At 47.2% G+C, this 21,376-nt stretch overlaps 1 protein-coding gene across 16 annotated transcripts in view; it reads right to left on the bottom strand.

Annotated features, from left to right (window-relative positions):
• CPNE1 (copine 1) overlaps positions 1-21,376 on the bottom strand; it is a 662,572-nt gene that overhangs the window by 266,099 nt on the left and 375,097 nt on the right. For all 16 annotated transcript variants that reach the window (XM_086932333.1, XM_086932339.1, XM_086932337.1 and 13 more), the window contains 3 exons: positions 19,197-19,271; positions 3,938-4,009; positions 1,350-1,433 (listed from right to left, as the gene is read on the bottom strand). In XM_086932333.1, coding sequence (XP_086788459.1) covers positions 1,350-1,433; positions 3,938-4,009; positions 19,197-19,271 — 231 coding nt within the window. The remainder of the gene's footprint in view (positions 1-1,349; positions 1,434-3,937; positions 4,010-19,196; positions 19,272-21,376) is intronic.

Here is a 21,376-nt window from a genome sequence, read left to right on the forward strand (position 1 = left end):
TGTCGTCGCCGACATCCTCCTCGAAGATGTCCGTCGGAGGGGGTGTCGATCGCTGGGCCTGCAGTCTTGCAGCTCGGCGGAGCTTGAGTGTCTTTTTCGACCGGAACTTGGAGCAGGCCATACACTTGGCCTAGTCGTGGTCCGGCGACAAGCACTTATTGCACACTGGGTGCACGTCGATATGTGGTTACTTCGAGGCACACACCGGGCACCTCTTAAATGGACTTCGTTCCATGATGAAGTCGGTTGGAGCATCGTGTAGGCCCGTCCGCGCCGAAAGCACGCGGAAGGGTAGGGATGGTTCGGAGTCGATGAAGCAAATGAACCCGAACGATAGACAATACCGACGCGAGTCCTAAAGACCTTTTGGTCTCGAGCAAAGTAAGTTAAACAACTATCGATTCCGACAGAGGGAACCGAAACACATCCGAACCCAATGGCGGAAAAAAACAATCTGGGGATGGAGTCAATGCCCATGCGCACTGTAGTCCAGGGGAGGAGCCACCTATCTCGTGATACTTCGAAGACTCTTCCAGGACAACAATGTGCAATCATCCGGACCCAACACTAGGCGGCGATCTATGCACAGATATGAATTCAGCAGCCCACATGCCTCGAACACACAGGCCCTGGGTACCTGATTGGCAGGGACCCAGGGCACACCACAGAAAAGTGCATCAGGTATCAGGCAAAAAGTGGGGGTACTGCAACAGAAACTCACTTTCTTACAGGACCGTAATTACAAATAATAAAATCTGCATTTATAGCATGTATATAGGAAACATTGTATAGAACCACAACTATTTTCACTCCATGCCACAACACAAGTGATTAAAATGTTTGTTATACTGGTCTCTACGCCAAATTCTTACAACACACCAAACAAGTTCTAATTTATAATTTCCAGAACACTACTTTTGACTTTCTTCTGTACGTTTCCTACTCAATATTTTACAGTAGTAAATAAAATTAAAGAAATATTTCAATGTGAAAACATACCAAACACTGTAAATGTGCCACGGTTTTGCATTCTACTGAGCTTTTTGTACATGCCATTTAAAATCTCAGAACACCTGACGTGCCACAAAGAATGAGGGGGCATGTCAGTGAAGGACACTACTCGGATTATCCCCAACTCTACAGCCACACAGTGGGTACACAGTGCTCATATAATCCGGGCCGACCAGGGAAGAGGGACGGGGAAAAAGATAGCTACTAAATAGATAATAAGTTTCTTACCAATGATAGCAACCTTTTGCTACTACTTCCATACACGGTTTGATAGCAGAATACCAAACATACAAGCACACACAAAAATACTGATAGATCAAGTCACCATCAAAAATTACCTCTGATCTGTAAACGAGCTGCCAAGACCCATCATCTCCTTGCTTGAAAAATTCCAAAAAAGGATCCGATTTCCCTAGAAAATCCTAGGGGGGGAAAAATAAGCAATGAATGGAAAATATCACATACGCAGTTAAAGCATCATTACGTTTATTTCTGCAAAACCATGAATGAAAAGAAGCAAAGTAAAAAGGCTGGATTGTTCATATTTACTAAATAGGAAGGAAAAAACAATAATTGCAAGGGCCTGAACTAGAAGCCCAACCAAGAGGCAATCCAAGAAGCAAGTGTTAATGTTCTCCTCAAAAGCACATGGTCCTTTGAACTCTTGGTGAGAATAGCTTAGCGGGTACTTTTGGTCACCAGATTGGATCCCGCCACAGTAGACAGAGCGGACCATGAGGGGGCTCACGTTGGTCCCTGCTGCTGCAGAGAGCGAGTGCACCTGAGGGAACTTATGATGGACCCACCACTGCCGGGGAGTTAGATCCATTTCACAAGGCAAGTGTCTTTGGGAGAATTCAGAGAAGGTACCCTGGCACAAACTGTTCAAGGTTTTCATTTGAGGGAAATTCGGAACACTGAGCAGTGTCAGGATGGGGAACAAAGGGGGGAAGGTGGTTCTTGGAAGTTTGAGAGGGGCTGGAGTATCAGCCCCTCCACTGAGCTTCCGTGATGGTCCTAGTATCCTGCTGCCAACTGCCCTGTTAAATTCTACCAACTCCTATCATTTCAAATTTTAAGAGAAAACAATTTACGCAACATTTTGCAGCATCAGCAGTTAACTTAGAGAAAATACACTTTGGATGGTGTTTACACAGCCACGAGGCAAGCCTCAGGGGGATTTTTTAGGCTAGGCTGTTTCAAAGACAAGTTGAACAAAATGCACCTATTGTACTAAACTACTAAAAGGTTCAAGAAATGAAGCATGCTGCTTGAAAAAGATATATCTAGCTATATCTGGGATTCTGTAATTCATGTATATTCGTCTGTCTCTAATTTCTTTGTAATCGGCAGCTTGTGACGCACCCAGTTGCCGATTATAAATAAAGAACATAGAAACTCGACTATTATACATTACGCAGTCCAGTTCTACCAGAGCCAGCAGCCCCGGCGAAGTCTTTTAGGTCAAGTCAAGGAGCTTAATTCAAGCAGCTATTTAATGCAACAAAAAAGGAAGGTTGTTTTTCTTTCTTCTGCTCCATGTTTTTCAATGACAATCTGAGAGAACATGTGTATGTGTATGCATTTATATATATATGTATGTGCCACCTTTTATTTATGTTTTTGTTTTTGAAACAAGTAAAACGCATTGTTAATTGCAATGTCAATAGCTCATACTCACGTAAATATGCGACCAATTGCATTGCAAATGCAATAGGTCTTCCATTTGCGAGAGATTAAGCCATTGGCATTGTAAATGACAATGCCATTTATTTATCTGTTTTCAAAACCAACACAAATACAAATGTTGTCATTTACAATGCCAATAGCTCTAACTTTTCAAAAGGCGAAACCATTGCATTGTAAATGCTTGTTTTTTTAAGTAATAGTTTTTAAACAGGATTTGAGAAACATTCCTGCCTGTTAATGAACTAAGAGGCAAGTCAGGGGTTATGTGTATCCTTTGTCTAGATTTGTATTATATATGGAGAAAAAAATTAGTCTATTAAATCATACAAATGAACTCTCTCATTTAAAGGTGCTCTCAAATGTTATAAAGAAGAAAATGGTGGTTGAATGAATTAAAATAGTTGCCCACGTTCACATCATTTCAAACAAGTTTATGGGTTAAGAGCATTACAAATAGGTCAAGTAGATTATTTAAGTCATTAGACCTGCAGGTCTTGTAACATTTTTATGATTTTTCAAGGCCTGTCCATATTACAGACCTCACCAAAACTGCCGGATACCACCGGTGTCAGAGCGGACCTACAACCTTCCTTCATTTAGCCTGGCACTACCCTTCTGTGCATGCTTATTGGGATTTAGTGGTCCGACAACTGGAGTGTATTGAGGGTATCGAAGTGGATGTGGACCCGGCCACCTGTCTCTTGGGGACGTCAGAAAACGCAAGAGTAGGAAAATGAAGTAGATATTTATACAAGTGAACCTGCGCAAAACGGAGGGTTGCCATCTCATGGATGATCTCGCTAGCACCAGGGAACAGGGATGGATAAAACATGTTACGGACTGGATAGTAGCCTAAGAGGTGCAGCTCCATCAGTGTAGGAGGGATGACCACGCAGAGGAGAATGTGCAAACGTGGTCGGGGATCCTTACAAAGTTCAGGGAGATTGAGGAGGTCTCTGCAAACGTTCGACAGGAATCTGAGGGATAGGCTACATTGGCTACCATGGGGAGTGGAGCATATATTTGGAGGAGTAGGATTAACGGGCGATTTTTCCTACTGTAATATTCTGCACACAATGGTCCCTTGATACGGGATTACTGCTGTTTTATGACATTTATGGGACGATGGCTAACTGTTCGAATTTGTTATTGGGTACAGTATTTGCATTGGATTGACTGAGCTAATAAAAGAATTTTTTTTTTTTTTTTAAACATAATACACAATCATAACATTTACCTTGTTGTCTAGATTCCGAGCTTCAATTTCAAATATGACAATTCTGGTATCCTTTATTTCCTCCGCAAAAATCTGTTATCAAAAGAAATACAAAAGTACATTTGTCAGTGTAATATGAACAAGAAACTATTTACAATTTTATTATGAACCTCTGGTACAGTTAAGCAATCGATTTCCAATGAACTGACATAGAAGTAGCCAAAACACAGTTGCTATTAACATTCATGTGCCACCTCCACACTTTGGTGACAACTTGCCCAATATCCTTCTCTAGCAAGCACAGATTCCACTCAGTAATCCTCAAACTATGTGGTTCACTCACATACTTTGAGCTCCTTTGCCCCTCTTCTCAAACCAGCCTGTCACCTTCCTTGACAGCAAATGACAGTATTAGCACACACCAGAATCGGTCAAGCTTTACACATCCTAACCCACTTGATACATTTACAACTCTGAGAAAAAAGTTAAAAACAAATTGTCTATGCCATCCTAGACTTCAGCTACCTTACATGCATCCTACAAAGGAATGGTCCGTAACCGACAGCGCAGTCCCAAAATGTACACCAATTACAACTAAAATGCTTTCAAGCTGCATTTCGAAAAGCGAAACAAATCACAGACGCCCGAAGTATTTGCAGTGCTGTGCTCGCAAAAGTGCTTTTCGCAGGGCACGCAATAATTCGTGAACCCATCACAAGTTCTATGAAAGACACTGTCCACCGCTTTGAATTCAAAACGAATCTAGAACATCTAAGTTATAGCAAAATAATCATTTTCACGTCCGCCATCCAAATATTCCACCTACTATTTATTTCCTTCCTAAACACAGTCCAAACTTCTTAATAACTACATATTGTAAGTCTCCTAGCAGCAAACAAAACCCGGGACCCCAGCAGGCCCGGAACTGCTCATAATAGCTCTTGTAAAACCACTCCTAACAATGTCGTCCCTTGCGTAAGCCGGTTTTTGACCGACATAGCTATGGAAACTATAAACATCAACAGTCGGGACAGGCTCAAAAAGAAGGCCGAAGACATTCATATCTGTGCATAGATCACCGCCTAGTGTTGGGTCCGGATGATTGCACATTGTTGTCCTGGAAGAGTCTTCGAAGTATCACAAGATAGGTGGCTCCTCCTCTGGACTACAGTGCGCATGGGCATCCTATCCATCTTCAGATTGTTTTTCGCCATTGTGGCAGAGATGGAGTATGATACAGTAAGTGATGACCATGCTAAAAAGTAATAGTGAATGCTACAGCTGCGACAGGCACCGGGGAGGTGGGCGATATGAATATTAACAGCTCTACATGCCAAGAACAGATGCATCCAGCGCCTTGCCAATACTTTGTTTGTTCTCAGAACACGCTAGGAGCAATTTAGAGCTACTGCGTGCAACGTGTTTGTTCTTTTAAAAAACGCCGAATTTTATTTCTAAATTGCTGAATTTCCACACTGCTTGCACTCAGCACACCTGGCACCCACTTGGCACCCTTTTCGCCTTGTTTTGACGATCCCAGACGACTTTAGGGCTGAAGATCGAGGTGCAGAGTAAACAGATTCTACGGCGGCCATATTGGGTGAGGGGGCGAGAGCGGTGAGAGCGCTCCAGTCTCCTGTACTTAAGGAAACGGTCGTTCTCCGCGCTAGCGGTTGCGTTTGCGGACGCGCCTCCTCAGCGCCGGAGTCACGCCAGAGTCAGCCCGTCTGCGCCCGTCCGCGACTGGACGGGGCCAGGGGCCACTCTCCTTGCCACTATGGACCAAGCCTTACCCACTCCTTGCATTAGGTATGCTCCACATACTCTCAGGGCATTACAACCTCTTCGACAATATTGCTGTAAAAACAAAACGCTCATGTGTCCTGAGGGTCCCTTCTCTTGTATTAAATGCGGTTTTCAAGCCACGTCTTCCCATATCATCTCTGGACAGCCCACAGAGAACACAGATGTTCAGGGAAGCTGGGATAGCTTTTTGCTAAATGTCAGATCACTCCCTAAACACTGTATAGAACTATGGGACACTATCCACAATACTCAACCTAAGATATGTTTCTTAACTGAAACATGGCTGAAACCCCACACTATCCCCACCATTACCCTAGGGATACCTATGGGATATAAAATTCTTCGCCTTGACCGCCCTGTGAAGGTGGGAGGCGGAATCGCTATCATATACAGAGATACTCTGAACATTAGAGTCCTAGAACAAGTGATGCTCCCTACTATGGAAGTACTCATCTTTCATTTAAAAATAAATCCAAAAACACAATGGAAAGGAGCCCTAGACTACCGTCCACCTGGACCCAATGCTGGTTTCTCCCTTGCCCTCACTGAATTATTAGCCCCCCATTTGAAAGCCAATGAAAACTTCATTTTACTTGGAGATTTTAATTTTCATATTGACACTGTTGATCATCAGGATACCAATGCATTCCTTACAGATCTTGCCTTGCTAGGGCTACATCCTAGAAATAGTGGCCCCACTCATTCGGGTGGTCACACTTTGGACCTGATCCTTACTACACAACCTAATGTCCACTGCCATCCCCCCAGGCATATTAATTGGTCGGACCATAAACTGATTGACTTCTCCATACCACACTTATCTAATTCCATAAACCGCCCGGCTACTCACTCTATTAAACGTAGGTCATGGCACAAAATCACTCTTCCCAAACTTACTCAAACATGGGAACAGCCTCTACTCACCAATCTCGATAACATCGATACTGCCCTCTCCATGTTCAACTCCACTCTGATGACAGCTATCGACTCTCTAGCCCCTCAGAAAACTGCTAAAAAACCCACCATAGCGAAAAGGGAAACATGGTATACGGAAGCTCTCAAAACAGAAAAGAAGAGATGCAGAAAACTGGAAAAATTCTGGAGACGTACGGGTAATAGGGAAGATAAGAGCCGCTATCTGGAGGCTATGTCCTCCTATTATAAAAATATTAAAAAAGCAAGAAAAACAAGTCTGACCACTCAGATTGCAGAGGCTGGCAACTCCACTAGAGAGTTATTTAAAATCATTCAAAATTTCACCAGCCCTGAAGTATGTGAAAGCCCTGACACCTTCACCCAAGAACTATGCGACGAAATATCCCAGTTCTTTGAGGACAAAATAGAGGGAATATATAAAAAGATCACTACAGTCTCAGACACCTTGGGAACTGAGGTCCCGGAAACCTCCCCACAATTGATTTCTGGAAAAACTCTTTTGGATATTCCAGAAATAACCACTAAGGACCTGACCACACTTATCAACCAAACTAAGTCTGGTTCTCCCACGGATCTGATCCCAGCTAAATTCATCTCCCCGTTAATTGAGATACTAGGTCCTCATATTCAGAAACTACTCAACCTGTCTTTTGCCAAAGGTCAGCTCCCACTCGCCTGGAAGGAAGCGGTAGTGAACCCCATACGTAAAAATTCCACCTTGCCCTGGTCAGCACTCTCCAACCTTCGCCCGATTTCTCTCCTTCCTTTCATCAGCAAGCTGGCAGAGAAGCATGTTAACACCACTCTTTCCAACTTCATCGAAGCGACAGGGGGCCTGGACCAATCCCAATCTGGATTCAGGCCCAACCACAGCACTGAATCGGCCCTTCTCTCTGTGACAGATCAGATCAAAATGTCACAAGATAGAGGGGGCTCCATGATTCTAGTGCTGTTGGACCTGTCCGCAGCCTTCGATACCGTATCTCATAACACCCTGCTGAACCGGTTGCAGGGAGTAGGAATCGGAGGCGTAGTACTATCTTGGTTGGAGAGTTTCCTTTCCGGGAGATCGCAATCTATCAGCCTGGGCCCCTTTCACTCCATCTCAAGGGGGCTCACGAAGGGGGTGCCACAGGGCTCATGCCTTAGCCCCACATTGTTTAATGTCTATGTGGCCCCCCTTGCTGAGATTGTGCGAAAATATAGGTTCATACCGGTTTCCTACGCTGACGACACCCAGCTCCTCTACCCTTTCAGCTCCCTTGGCCCCAAAACCAAGGAGAACTTCGCTGAGGGTATGAGAGCGGTGTCACACTGGATGGCGAGGAACTGCCTCCAGTGTAATGTAACAAAAACAGAGGTCTTGCTCTTTGGCAAAGCAAGTATCCTTTGGTCCCCTGACTGGTGGCCACTCGATCTCGGCCCAGTACCTGCACCCAAACCTCACGTTAAAAATCTCGGAGTGAAGCTGGATCAAAAATTGACCCTGAAAGAACACACAAACTACATTGCGGGTCTGTGTTTTCACACCATTGGTCTACTTAGGCGCGTCTTTCCTTTTCTTCCTGCCACATGTAGAAAGACACTTGTACAGGCCTTGGTAACCAGTCGCCTGGACTACTGTAACGGCCTGCTAACATTAGCTAACGCAGATGCAGTAGGCCGCTTGCAGGTAGTCCAGAATACGGCAGCAAGACTGGTCATGGGTGTACCTGCCAGGACTCCTTCTAAGCCCTTGCTGAAAGAACTGCACTGGCTTCCCATACGGCAGCGCATCAATTTTAAGATCTGTTGCACGGTGCACAAATGCCTGTATGGAGCAAGTCCTAAGTACCTATCCCAGGCCTAGGAACTTCGTGTGCAGAGTGGAAACTCTTACGCGCAATGCGGGACAAAGTCTATGGAGGCTAGTAAATGCAAAGTTAGTGTTCTCGGGCGAACCAGACTAGGTAGGTCAAAAACGAAAGTGGATCTAGACACTTAGAGAGTGGTCCTACGCTGGAGCACCGTGGTACTCGGTTTACCTAGCCCAGGGGCTGCGGCTGCATAGGGTTCAAGTGACGTCAGGAATCCTCGTTGATTAACCAGGAGCCTGAAGTGAAAGTTGCTGGCAGGCGGCCAGTGAAGATGTTCCGGGCTGATCCAAGGATGGATCAGTGAAGAAGGATACCTGTAAGCAGAGGGGACCGAGTTCTGAATCACTAGCCAGTGATTAGGTGGGCACCAGGATGGCACCGGTCGAGGTCACTCAGCCAGGTGAAGAGGTGACACTGGATTCTGCTGCTGCACGGACCAGGGCGCTGATGTCGGCCAGGCTAGAGGTCTGCGAGCTGTCCCACGTCGGATGTCTGCTGCTGGCGATGCTGGATCCGTTGAAGGAGGCAACAAGCCTTGGCTAAGGCAAGCCCACGTGGCGACACAAAATGGCGTCTGGAGTGGACCAGGAGGGTCAGAGGCAGTTCCCCTTCAAGAGGAGACAAGGGCTAGTCTAGAGGAGCTAGACCAGCGGTGAAAAACGTAGGACGTCGTCTGGGGGGTCACTAGCCAACGGGCAAGTGACCGGACAACGTGGCAAGCGACACAGGAGCAAAAGGGCCCCACGCAGATCTGGTGGATGCTGGGGGGCTGGACTTCGGTGCTCGTGCTGCTTGGGGTTGGGGCTTCTCTTACCCCAGTGCACCCACTCGAGGGTCCCTCGGCGGTCGTGCTGGATCAGTGTTGTGCTGGTTCTGATGATAGCCGGTTCCTCTGGTCTCGTCGCACCCACGGTTCTCAGCTGTGCTGTAGAGGTAGGTAGAGGTCAGAGATGGCAGGGAGTCCGGGTCTCGTCGTGCTGGTCGGTCTGGTTCCGGAGGAAGGACGTGCAGCAAACCGCAAGATACTTAGTTGGTGCCTGCTGATGCAGGGTGACTACTCCTTAGTCACAAGGGAGAAATCTTGAGAAGAAGTCGAGAGTTCCTTTCGTAGAAAGTAGTTTCAGGATTCAAAGATGATCTAATTTGGGAAGGGGGCCCGCTCCTACCTTTATTCTAAAGAAAGGGGCTGGCACGCGACTAGGTCCTGCCCATGGGTGGGACCAGGAGGGGGGTGGTTACACCCCTCTCCCTTGTCCGGACTTTCCCCAGCTCAGGGGCTGGTGTGCCCCTGGAACTGGTTCAAACCGGCAGATGCATAGTGAGCACCGGGGTGCCACTTGCAGTCACCTTCCTCCTGAGCCCTGCCTACCTGGGATACACAAAACCCTGTCTGGGATGGTGCTAGCACCGCCCCGGACAGGAAACCCTTTGTCCAAGCTCTCCTCGCTGGAAGGACTCCCAGCAGCAGGAGGTCAGACTTGTGTCTGTGGTGGCAGCATCCATTTTGTGATGCTGAGGCTCGAGTTAACTTTAACCGGGGTTCACAGTTACCTACATGTCGTGTCCCTCTAGAAGGGTGGAATGCTAACCCGGTCGCCAGAATTGGCGAGGGGTTAGTATTCCAATTCGTATGACCTTACTCGACATGTTTTGATCAAGCAATACCAAAGAAAGCAAATAACCGCGAGGATTATAATGCACTTAAGAGTATATGGTACGCGTTATCATGGAACAGCTATTAGGACTTGGTTCCGCAATTGGTGTAAATATATATTAATACTGCACTTTAGTACTGTTTCTTAGCACTCAAATGTTGCATTTCATCAGAACATGTTTTTTTAGGTTACACTATTTCAAAGTTTTATTATGGTGCTGTGTTTTATCATTTTCATTTTGTGCAACAAGAAAAGCGTGTAATAGTTGTACATGCATTCGTTTGAAATGCTTTCAATTTATTATTCAACTTACCTGCAGGTGTTCTATTTTTTCAATTATCTATGCATGTGCATATGTACAATGTTTCGTAGTTAGGAATGTACATTTCAATTCGATTTTCAAGTTATGTGCATGTGTTCTAAATTTTTAACTTTTCGAAATTTATGCATGTGTGCTGTATATCTATTTTCTCAATTGTCAAGTTACATGCATGCGTGTAACTCGACGCACAGAGTATCTCGAGTTTTTCCAGTTTCAATGTATATTCAATTATGATTTTGGTGAGGTTATTTTCTTGTTATTTACTCACTGGTTTTCAATTTTCAGCCTTTAGGTTGTGGAGATGGATTTCTTCTTATCAATAACTACTATTTTCAATATTCTATTTTGTTGTTGATATAGATATATTCCGGTCAACATTTCAATGTTTTATTAGCGGTTTGGGTTCTCTATCCCTTTTTCTACCTTTATTTATCCAGGTTATCTATATGAGCTTCAACTTCTATTTACTCAATGTTTATTTAATCCTTATATTGTTACAGTTTATTGAATAGTATGAAAAGTCACTATCTGTTCTTTCTTATGCTTTCATTCAGCTTGTCTATTTTTCTCTCGACGTCCTTCGTCCTTACTTGCTCTTTTTTTGAGTTAGTTATGTGTGGGGTGGTTGTTGAGCTGTTCTTTCCTTTTTACTCTTATGAAGAAGAGGAGAAGAGAATATAGTATATCAATCTAACGTTTTCTTGAGTTTTGATTTGCTTAGGAATTGTATGACGTTTTCTATAGTTTTGATTTGCTTAGGAAATGTATGAGAATGATCTTTTCTATTCTTCTTATTTCAACTCCACATGCTTTATTGTGCTTTCTGACACATTTGCCTGGCCAGTAGATGTGTCAATGGGTATTGATGGGTATGTATACTTTTCTCTTCTAGTCTCTTAGTTCTGAAATTTTCTGTTTGCCTTCAAAGGAAAGGAGATATGTTATAATCTGTAAGTAGTGTCTCCTAATGTATGTTTCTACCATTTTAATAACACCCAGTAGAATGTTCAGTGCTGTGATGTAACACAGAATGTTGAGTGATGCTGGGGGACTTTTGACAGTTAAGATGGGGCTGAGCTACCTGCTGGCTGCTCCTGGTGGGGTTAGACTTTGACTATATCTTGACTAACTTAACATCTTAATAAATACATCTTAAAATATACCTACTTGCCTGGACCAACTTACTACAGCCCCCCACACACACAGAGCCCCCCCCACACACACACAGAGCCCCCCCACACACACACACACAGAGCCCCCCCCCACACACACACACAGAGCCCCCCACACACACACACAGAGCCCCCCCACACAGAGCCCCCCCCCCACACACACAGAGCCCCCCCACACAGAGCCCCCCCCCACACACAGAGCCCCCCCCACACACAGAGCCCCCCCCCACACACACACAGAGCCCACCCCCACACAGAGCCCCATCCCACACAGAGCCCCCCCCCACACAGAGCCCCCCCACACACAGAGCCCCCACACACAGAGCCCACCCACACACACAGCCCCACACACACAGAGCCCCCCCCACACACACAGCCCCACACACACAGAGCCACACACACACACACACACACAGAGCCACACAGAGCCACACACACACACACACACACAGAGCCACACACACACACAGAGAGCCACACACACACAGAGCCACACACACACACAGAGCCACGCACACACACAGAGACACACACACAGAGCCACGCACACACACAGAGACACACACACAGAGCCACGCACACACACAGAGACACACACACAGAGCCACACACACACACAGAGCCACGCACACACACAGAGACACACACACAGAGCCACACACACACACACACACAGAGCCACACACACACATACACACAGAGCCACACACACACACACACACAGAGCCACACACACACACACACACAGAGCCACACACACACACACACACAGAGCCACACACACACACACACACACACACACACAGAGCCACACACACACAGAGCCACACACACACACACAGCCACACACACACACACAGAGCCACACACACACACACAGAGCCACACACACACACACAGAGCCACACACACACACACAGAGCCACACACACACACACACACAGAGCCACACACACACACACACACACAGCCACACACACACACACAGAGCCACACACACACAGAGCCACACACACAGAGCCACACACACAGAGCCACACACACAGAGCCACACACACAGAGCCACACACACAGAGCCACACACACAGAGCCACACACACAGAGCCACACACACACACACACACACAGAGCCACACACACACACACACACACAGCCACACACACACACACAGAGCCACACACACACAGAGCCACACACACAGAGCCACACACACAGAGCCACACACACAGAGCCACACACACACACACACACACACACACACACACACACACACACGCAGCCACACACACACACACACACAGAGCCACACACACACACACACAGAGCCACACACACACACACACAGAGCCACACACACACACACACACACAGAGCCACACACACACACACACACACAGAGCCACACACACACACAGCCACACACACAGAGCCACACACACACACAGCCACACACACAGAGCCACACACACAGAGCCACACACACACACAGCCACACACACACACACAGAGCCACACACACAGAGCCACACACACACAGAGCCACACACACACACACAGAGCCACACACACACACACAGAGCCACACACACACACAGAGCCACACACACACACAGAGCCACACACACACACAGAGCCACACACACACACAGAACCACACACAAACACAGAGCCACACACAAACACAGAGCCACACACACACAGAGCCACACACACACAGAGCCACACACACACACACACACAGAGCCCCACACACACACAGAGCCCCACACACACACAGAGCCCCACACACACACAGAGCCCCACACACACACAGAGCCACACACACACACAGAGCCACACACACACACAGAGCCACACACACACACACACACAGAGCCACACACACACACAGAGCCACACACACACACAGACACAGAGCCACACACACACAGAGCCACACACACAGAGCCACACACACAGAGCCACACACACAGAGCCACACACACAGAGCCACACACACAGAGCCACACACACAGAGCCACACACACAGAGCCACACACACAGAGCCACACACACAGAGCCACACACACAGAGCCACACACAGAGCCACACACACACACACACACAGAGCCACACACACACACACACAGAGCCACGCACACACACACAGAGCCACGCACACACACACAGAGCCACGCACACACACACAGAGCCACGCACACACAGAGCCACGCACACACACACAGAGCCACGCACACACACACAGAGCCACGCACACACACACACAGAGCCACGCACACACACAGAGCCACACACACACACACACACACACACACAGAGCCACGCACACACACACACAGAGCCACGCACACACACACACACAGAGCCACGCACACACACACACACAGAGCCACGCACACACACACACAGAGCCACGCACACACACACACAGAGCCACGCACACACACAGAGCCACGCACACACACAGAGCCACGCACACACACAGAGCCACGCACACACACAGACACACAGAGCCACGCGCACACACACACACACACAGAGCCACGCGCACACACACACACACAGAGCCACACACACACACACACAGAGCCACACACACACACGCAGAGCCACACACACACACACACAGAGCCACACACACACACACAGAGCCACACACACACACAGAGCCACACACACAGAGCCACACACACACACAGAGCCACACACACACACAGAGCCACACACACACACAGAGCCACACACACACAGAGCCACACACACACACACACACACACAGAGCCACACACACACACAGAGCCACACACACACACACAGAGCCACGCACACACAGAGCCACACACACACAGAGCCACGCACACACAGAGCCACACACACACAGAGCCACGCACACACAGAGCCACGCACACACAGAGCCACGCACACACAGAGCCACGCACACACAGAGCCACACACACAGAGCCACACACACAGAGCCACACACACAGAGCCACACACACAGAGCCACACACACAGAGCCACACACACAGAGCCACACACACAGAGCCACACACACAGAGCCACACACACAGAGCCACACACACAGAGCCACACACACAGAGCCACACACACAGAGCCACACAGAGCCACACACACAGAGCCACACAGAGCCACACACACAGAGCCACACAGAGCCACACACACACACAGAGCCACACACACAGAGCCACACACACACACACAGAGCCACACACACACACGCAGAGCCACACTATACCGTACCGTACAGGCCTATTTCTCCTGTTGGTTGTTAGACCTGGCTAGCTACTCTATCGCTCTCCTCCATGCAGGCAAATTATGCAAACCGCAGTTCCATTGTACCAGTAGCAATAGATCTAGCAAAAATACTATCCAGTGTTTCACAGATTGTACAAATGTTATTGTTAACGTTTACAAACAAATGTGCACAATATACTATCTACGGTCGCTCTCTACAATTTGTCTGGATGAGTTTTCTGAAAATACAAAATCGTATCACAGGACCTTAACGTTATAACACGCTTCCGAATGCAACCCTTCTGACATACAGCAGGTTTAGAAATAATACTTAGTACCAGCAGGTGCTTCCTAGCAGTGACTGCCGCCCTTCTCCTCGTACAGCTGCCTCATGCTTGCCTGACACACACTCAACCATAAACAAAAACAACCAGGAGCCACCCGCCCCCAAGTGGGCCGAGCCTCTTGCCTGTTCGGATTATCTCATGGCCATTGAGCAGGTCTCTGCGACTCACGCAGAGTCTGAGAGAATAATGCATTATCATTTCAAGGCAAACATATGGCTCGGGGCTAAGAAGCGGAAGCAGCAAGGTACACTCCTAATAGGGAGCTATCCACACCAGAGGAAATAATCTATAAAAATTGAAAAACTAAACCTCACACCAGTAAACTGGCCGAATACAATAGGACCTTCACTACAATGTGCTTTTGTAACTGCCCCATTCTTTTAGTCCGCGTGTCTTGCAGACCTTACAATGCAATGACAGACAAAGGCATCGAGGAGTAAATGGCGGGGTAGGGAGTATGTTGGCAGTATGGAAGGATAATGACAAACAGTTCCCCTTCCTGTGGTGTGACTGAGAAGGTGGTACACTAAGCATAGGCTCAGATAACAATGGTGGAGGTGTCTAATGAATGGGACACCAGATGGGCTAACGGCAATTTCATCAGGTGTACGGAAACGCAGTAGGAGGGGGTACACTAGGTTAGAGCAATAGGGTGTCAAAGGGCGCAAAGAGAGCAAACACTACAATCCCGGAAGGATTAAAAAAGGCCAGGGTTGGTGGCACAGGTGAAGAAGAAAATGCAAAAGGTATAAAGAGGTAAAAGAGCCACAGCTGGGTTCAATGCGGTTTTGAAAAACACAGTCTGGATAGCAAGGGAGGCATCAAAAGGGCATGTGGTTATGAGGACAGTGGTAGGTATATTGCAGAGTAGGATGTATGTCATTACAACACATGCCATTACGACGCAACTTTTACAACGCAAGTCGTTACAATGACTTGCGTTGGGGGGCGCTGGATAGTGAATAGTTTAATTTACTATTCCAACTCCAGTCCCCGTGGATAGTAGGGAAGGTGTTGGATAATAATTAAACTATTCCCTATCCTAGAGCGCCCTCCAGCGCAATTCGTTGCAATGACTTGCGTTGTAAAAGTTGTGTCGTAATGGTCGTGCGTTGTAAAGGTTTCGTTGTAAAGGATGTTTCCCTGCAGAGTATGGCTATGATGTAGGAAAGATGGCACTAGCCATTGGTTAACAGGGGGAAACACAGGAGGCAGAGGAAGAACACTGGCGCCCGAAAATGGAATATGCCCCCAGTACATCCACGCCAGGCTCTATGAATAAACAAATGTGCCCCCCAATGCTGGAGCGGCCCACAACGGCGGGCCTGCTCAGGACAGAGGTAGGGTCACGCTGCCCTGCTCCAGCAGCACTCCGGAACACATGGAGCCCCCTCCCCAGCCGGTCTCGATTTACTGGGCAGCTCTCCGGAGACTGCGCTTCTCCTTGGAGCCTCTCCTCCCCTGGAGGTACTCAGTTAGCTGCTCGTCTTCTTCGGAGGCGGGGGCAGGCACCGACCCGGTGCCTCGGGCCCCTCCGCCTCTATTGGCCTGCGACCGCAGCACTCGCGGGGCTCCCCTCAGCGCATGGGAGCCCCGCTGCCGGACAGGTTGCTTCCCCGGACACCGGCTCACTTCTCCTTGGCAACCGGAGAGCGGGGTGGGCTCCCGCTGGCTTCTGGCTTCTCTCGGGCTCTCGTGGGCGCGGGCTTCCCTCAGGGCAGCGGAAGTCCCGCCCCACATCAGGCACTCCACGGCCTGACTTCCGGTTTCCGCGTTCTTGGGGGCTCGGGCCGGCGACGGTGACACTGGGCAAATGAGGGGTAGGCTCCATCTCGAGTCGTAAGGTAAAGCAGGGTGGGCACCCGCTCAGAGAAGAGCCCAGCAGCAGCGGCAGCCAGGGAGCGCACTGGCCGGGACAGGAGGGGAAGATCCCAGGATAAAGGAGAGGAGGAGAGAGGTGAGAAGATGGGTGGGGGGAGAGAAGGCGACGAGGATGAGGTAAACACGAAGGAACTAAGCCCTGTCCTTTTCAGACTGGGGGGCATGTTTTTCTTTCTCCCCTCTTCTCCATTGGCTGGAATGTAAACAACGGGCGTGTTTGACGGTTGTTTACCATTCCAGCCAATGGAGAAGAGGGTAGAGCAAACCTAAAAAACACGCCCACCAATCCGAAAAGGCCTTGGCTTAGATGGAGAGAATGACGTAACTGAGACTTCATCTCCAATTGCTGGCCGCAGGTTAGGAGGCAAGCCAATGGAGAAGAGGGGTGGGGTTTACCCTCGCTACTCAGAGTCATTAAATCTCGCCAGCGAGACTGCGCCTGTGCGCAGCCTACGCGAGCCAAAACCTAAGAAGGAAGCAGATGGGAAGGGGATTTCAAATGCCAGGGTTTCTATCTGAACGTTGAGAGATGAAGCTTACAGCCCATACTCAAACTAAGATGGTACAACTTCTCAGGGAACAGATAAGTCTATGTAGCCGAGGTCATATCCAAGAACATTTTAAGACCATATGCCTAGTGCAAAAGTACTTTTTTGATGAGGTGACAAAGGACATCAAGATCTATGTATCCGACTAAAGGCTCATTTGCTATAATGTGCCCCATATTCTGAAAATGTCTTCGAGTTGCGACAGATCAAAGAACAAACTGAGTTTGTGTGCTCTGCTTTTTAAAATATTGCATTTTGCTGTTCTCCGAACAAATGAATATTAGTACCTACAAAAAGCAGTGTATTATATAAATCAACATAGTCTTCAAGTACAATGGTGCCACGTAACACTGGAATGGTGCAGAAGCCCATGTGGAGAGGCTGCACGGGTATGGGTTATACTTTGGAGTGAAAAGAGTGCGTAGGGAGACTACTATGGTGTGCCAACAGGAATCTTAAGTGGCATTGACAAAGCCTTATACTTTTTCACTTGTGCATCATAATGCAGCAGCCATTAAGCTTTTTTTTTTTCTTTTTAAAGTTCCAAGATGACAGACGCCAACCTTTTCGCTGTAGATTAAAAAAGGTGTGCAAGTGTACAAACGTTCACATAAGGAAAGGAATAGTCCCGCAGCACATTGCAGCAGTAATCTCCCCCCCAAAAAAACAAGAACGGTACGCAAGGGACAGGAGAACATTGGAGGAGTGGGGTGGGGAGTGAGGTGCAGTTAAGCAAGGCAAAACCGAAAACAAATGGTAGGGAGGGGCTGGGGTGCAATGGATTTATATCTGGGAGGGGATATTACAGAGGAAAGGTGATTAATGAAAAAAAGACCAGCAGGACGGGGATGGGTGGGGTAAGCAATGGGCGAGAGAAGCATTGTATGGGGGGAATGAAAATGTAAGGTTCGGGGAACCATTGAGAGGGAGCAAATAAACACATGCACTCTTCCTGGGGTGCTGAATGAAAAAGAACTCTAGGTCAGTGAATGTGGGTAGTAAAATGGCACAGGTCAACTAATCGGCACATTGTAATAAGAAAAGCTCTAAAGGTGTGACAAAAAGAATAGGGTGGTTAAGCATTAAAATAAAGGATGGAAACTACATAGACAAAAAAGTAATGTAATCAAAAGCAAGAAGCCAAGCCAAAATTCACTTTAAGTACACATTTTAATGGGCTGGAAAGAAAGGTCTTTAACAGCAAACAGCTAAGGTTGTCTGTGGGCAAACCCTAACTATTTCCCTCCCACTCCAACTAGATGACCAATACATGCTTTATTTGTTAAGAGGTTTGTAAACCTCTCCAGCAGAGACCTGTGGGATGGTATCACACAGCTATAGCATCCAGAAAGCAAATAACTTAACAATGCTAGATCCAATAAGCTGAACTGAAACAAAAATATCCATGTAAAGTGAATATATTTTATCGTCAACATGAAAGAATTTCAAACATTACAATAAAATCAAACACATGAAATCGTACAGTACGAATGACACTTACTGTAATACTTCCCTTTCCTGCAGGTTTTCCCTTCTTAAGCTCCAGCGGTCTGGTCAATTTTTGACTGGAAACAATCTATGGAATAGAGAAACAAGAATTGTCTCGAGAAGGTCTGCAGGGGGAAAGGTTGTCAGGGTGGCACCCTTTAGAATCCAAAGTGTACAGACAACAATTAATAAGGTATCATGTGTGAAAATATGCTTAAACAACTTGCTCTCTATCCCCAATTTCTAGCACTCTTTCTACCATGACTTTGATCTATGAGGTTCATGAAATTATTTTCAAATTCCAGTCAAGCAAACAAAAAACAACAATTTGAACAAGTTACTTGCCTTTAATAACGCTCTTTCTGGCAACTAGTCTAACTGGAGATGCATCACATTTAGACTATCTACAGACAACAGACTGAATCTGGAACATTTAAACAGCATTGCTGAAGCAGGCCAGTAGGTGGTACCATGCAGCTCCATGTTGTCTTAGTCCTGCCCTAGAAAGGACGATGGAGCAGCACATAAGTGCCACCCGTGCAAATCAATGTCTGTTTCGATCTTACTCTGTCTCTACCCTTGGACATGGAGCCTACAATCAGAGGTACCAGTGTGCAGTTTTCTAATGAGGACCTTTTTAGATTGGAAAAGAGACCATTTTACAGAGCTGAGAGGCCATGAAGTCTCCTCTACTTTGAGGGGCGAGGCGACACCAAGAACACAGGGAGAGTGATGGATTGTCCAACATGAATGCAGTCACAACTTTAGGCAAAAAGGCCACCTTGGTCCTCAGTACCACTTTCTCTAGGAAAATGGTTGTGTAAGGCAGCTGTACCAAGACCGCTTGGAGTTCACTCATGCAACAAGCTGAATCACTGCAACCGGAGAGACAGTCTTCAGAGTCAGGCAAGAGAGGACAGCTGTGCATGGGTTCGAATGGCATGCACATGTGGAAAGTGAGAACCAAATTAGGATTCCACTGTAGTATCACGAAGGGTTTGGGATGACACTCCCAAGTCAAACCTTTTAGAAACCTCATCACAACAGGTGATTTGAACAAAGACCGCTTGTCCTGTAAAAGTACAAAGCTGTAAGGGCCGACAAATAACATTTAACGGTGCCCAATGCATAACCTTGCAAAGTCTAGAATAAAACCAATAAGACATCCAATAGATTGGTCTGTAATTGATCACTATTGCTGGTGCCACACCAGGCTACAAACTTGGCCCACGGGCCACCCTAGACAGTGTGTCTTGGGACGCCTGGCAACAAGGATGGCATTCACAGCCTCAGGAGCAAGATGAATGCAGTCAACTGCCTTCACTCAATCTCCACAAATGGAGGTGCAGATTATGTGGGTTCTGCCAGGCTGCTGAAGCAACCGTCTGATCGTAGGCAGATGCTCATGCCCAGAGGTTTTGGCTACCAAACTATAGTTACCCAATCCAAAGCAACTAGATCAGATGTTCTTCAATCTGTGGGGCACAACCACAGGGGGTGGCGAAACATCTCGGGGGGGGGGGGGTACACTTACCTTAAAAATCTCACCTTTCATGGTTTCAAACTGTCCCATGTCAAAAGTACATTTGCTACCTGTATTTATTCTCCCATTTCAAACTGGGCTTTCGGGTTGGAGAACACATGTACAGCAGTCAATCAGCACATAGCATGTAGAACACAAAAGTGTCAAAGGGTCTGGGCATAGAGTCTAAATGTGGTACATTGAACTAGAGGGGTTAGTGAAAATCCCTACATCAAGATAAAGAAAGCATTGATAGGTACCTTGTGATCCCCAACAGGTATCCTGTTAGGGATCACAAATAAAAATAAATACAGATAGTAAACACATTGTTTTGTGTCTGCATTTATCTGTAAAGATCAGGAAAAACGGAAAACTGGAAGCCTTGATTATGATGCAATATGTACTATCAACAAAGATGTCATTTTGTAGGTCATCTTATGTGAATAATAAAGGGTGTCATTTTCCTTTTGTGAGCAGTGAGGGCAAGCATCAGTATAGGATCTTTTTCTCTCTCAAGCCAGGAAAGGGGCATCTTCCACTCACTTTTTTTTATGGATGAGGAGAGGCGGTCACAGACTGTCTTCTTTAGTCATCATGACACGGAAAGGCCAGAAGCCTCCTGAAGTCTAGACATCAGGGACTGCAGCCTCACAATGTCACCATAGGGCTTC

This window comes from Lissotriton vulgaris, chromosome 7 (genome assembly GCF_964263255.1).
Source record: "Lissotriton vulgaris chromosome 7, aLisVul1.2, whole genome shotgun sequence".
Lineage (NCBI taxonomy): Eukaryota > Metazoa > Chordata > Amphibia > Caudata > Salamandridae > Lissotriton > Lissotriton vulgaris.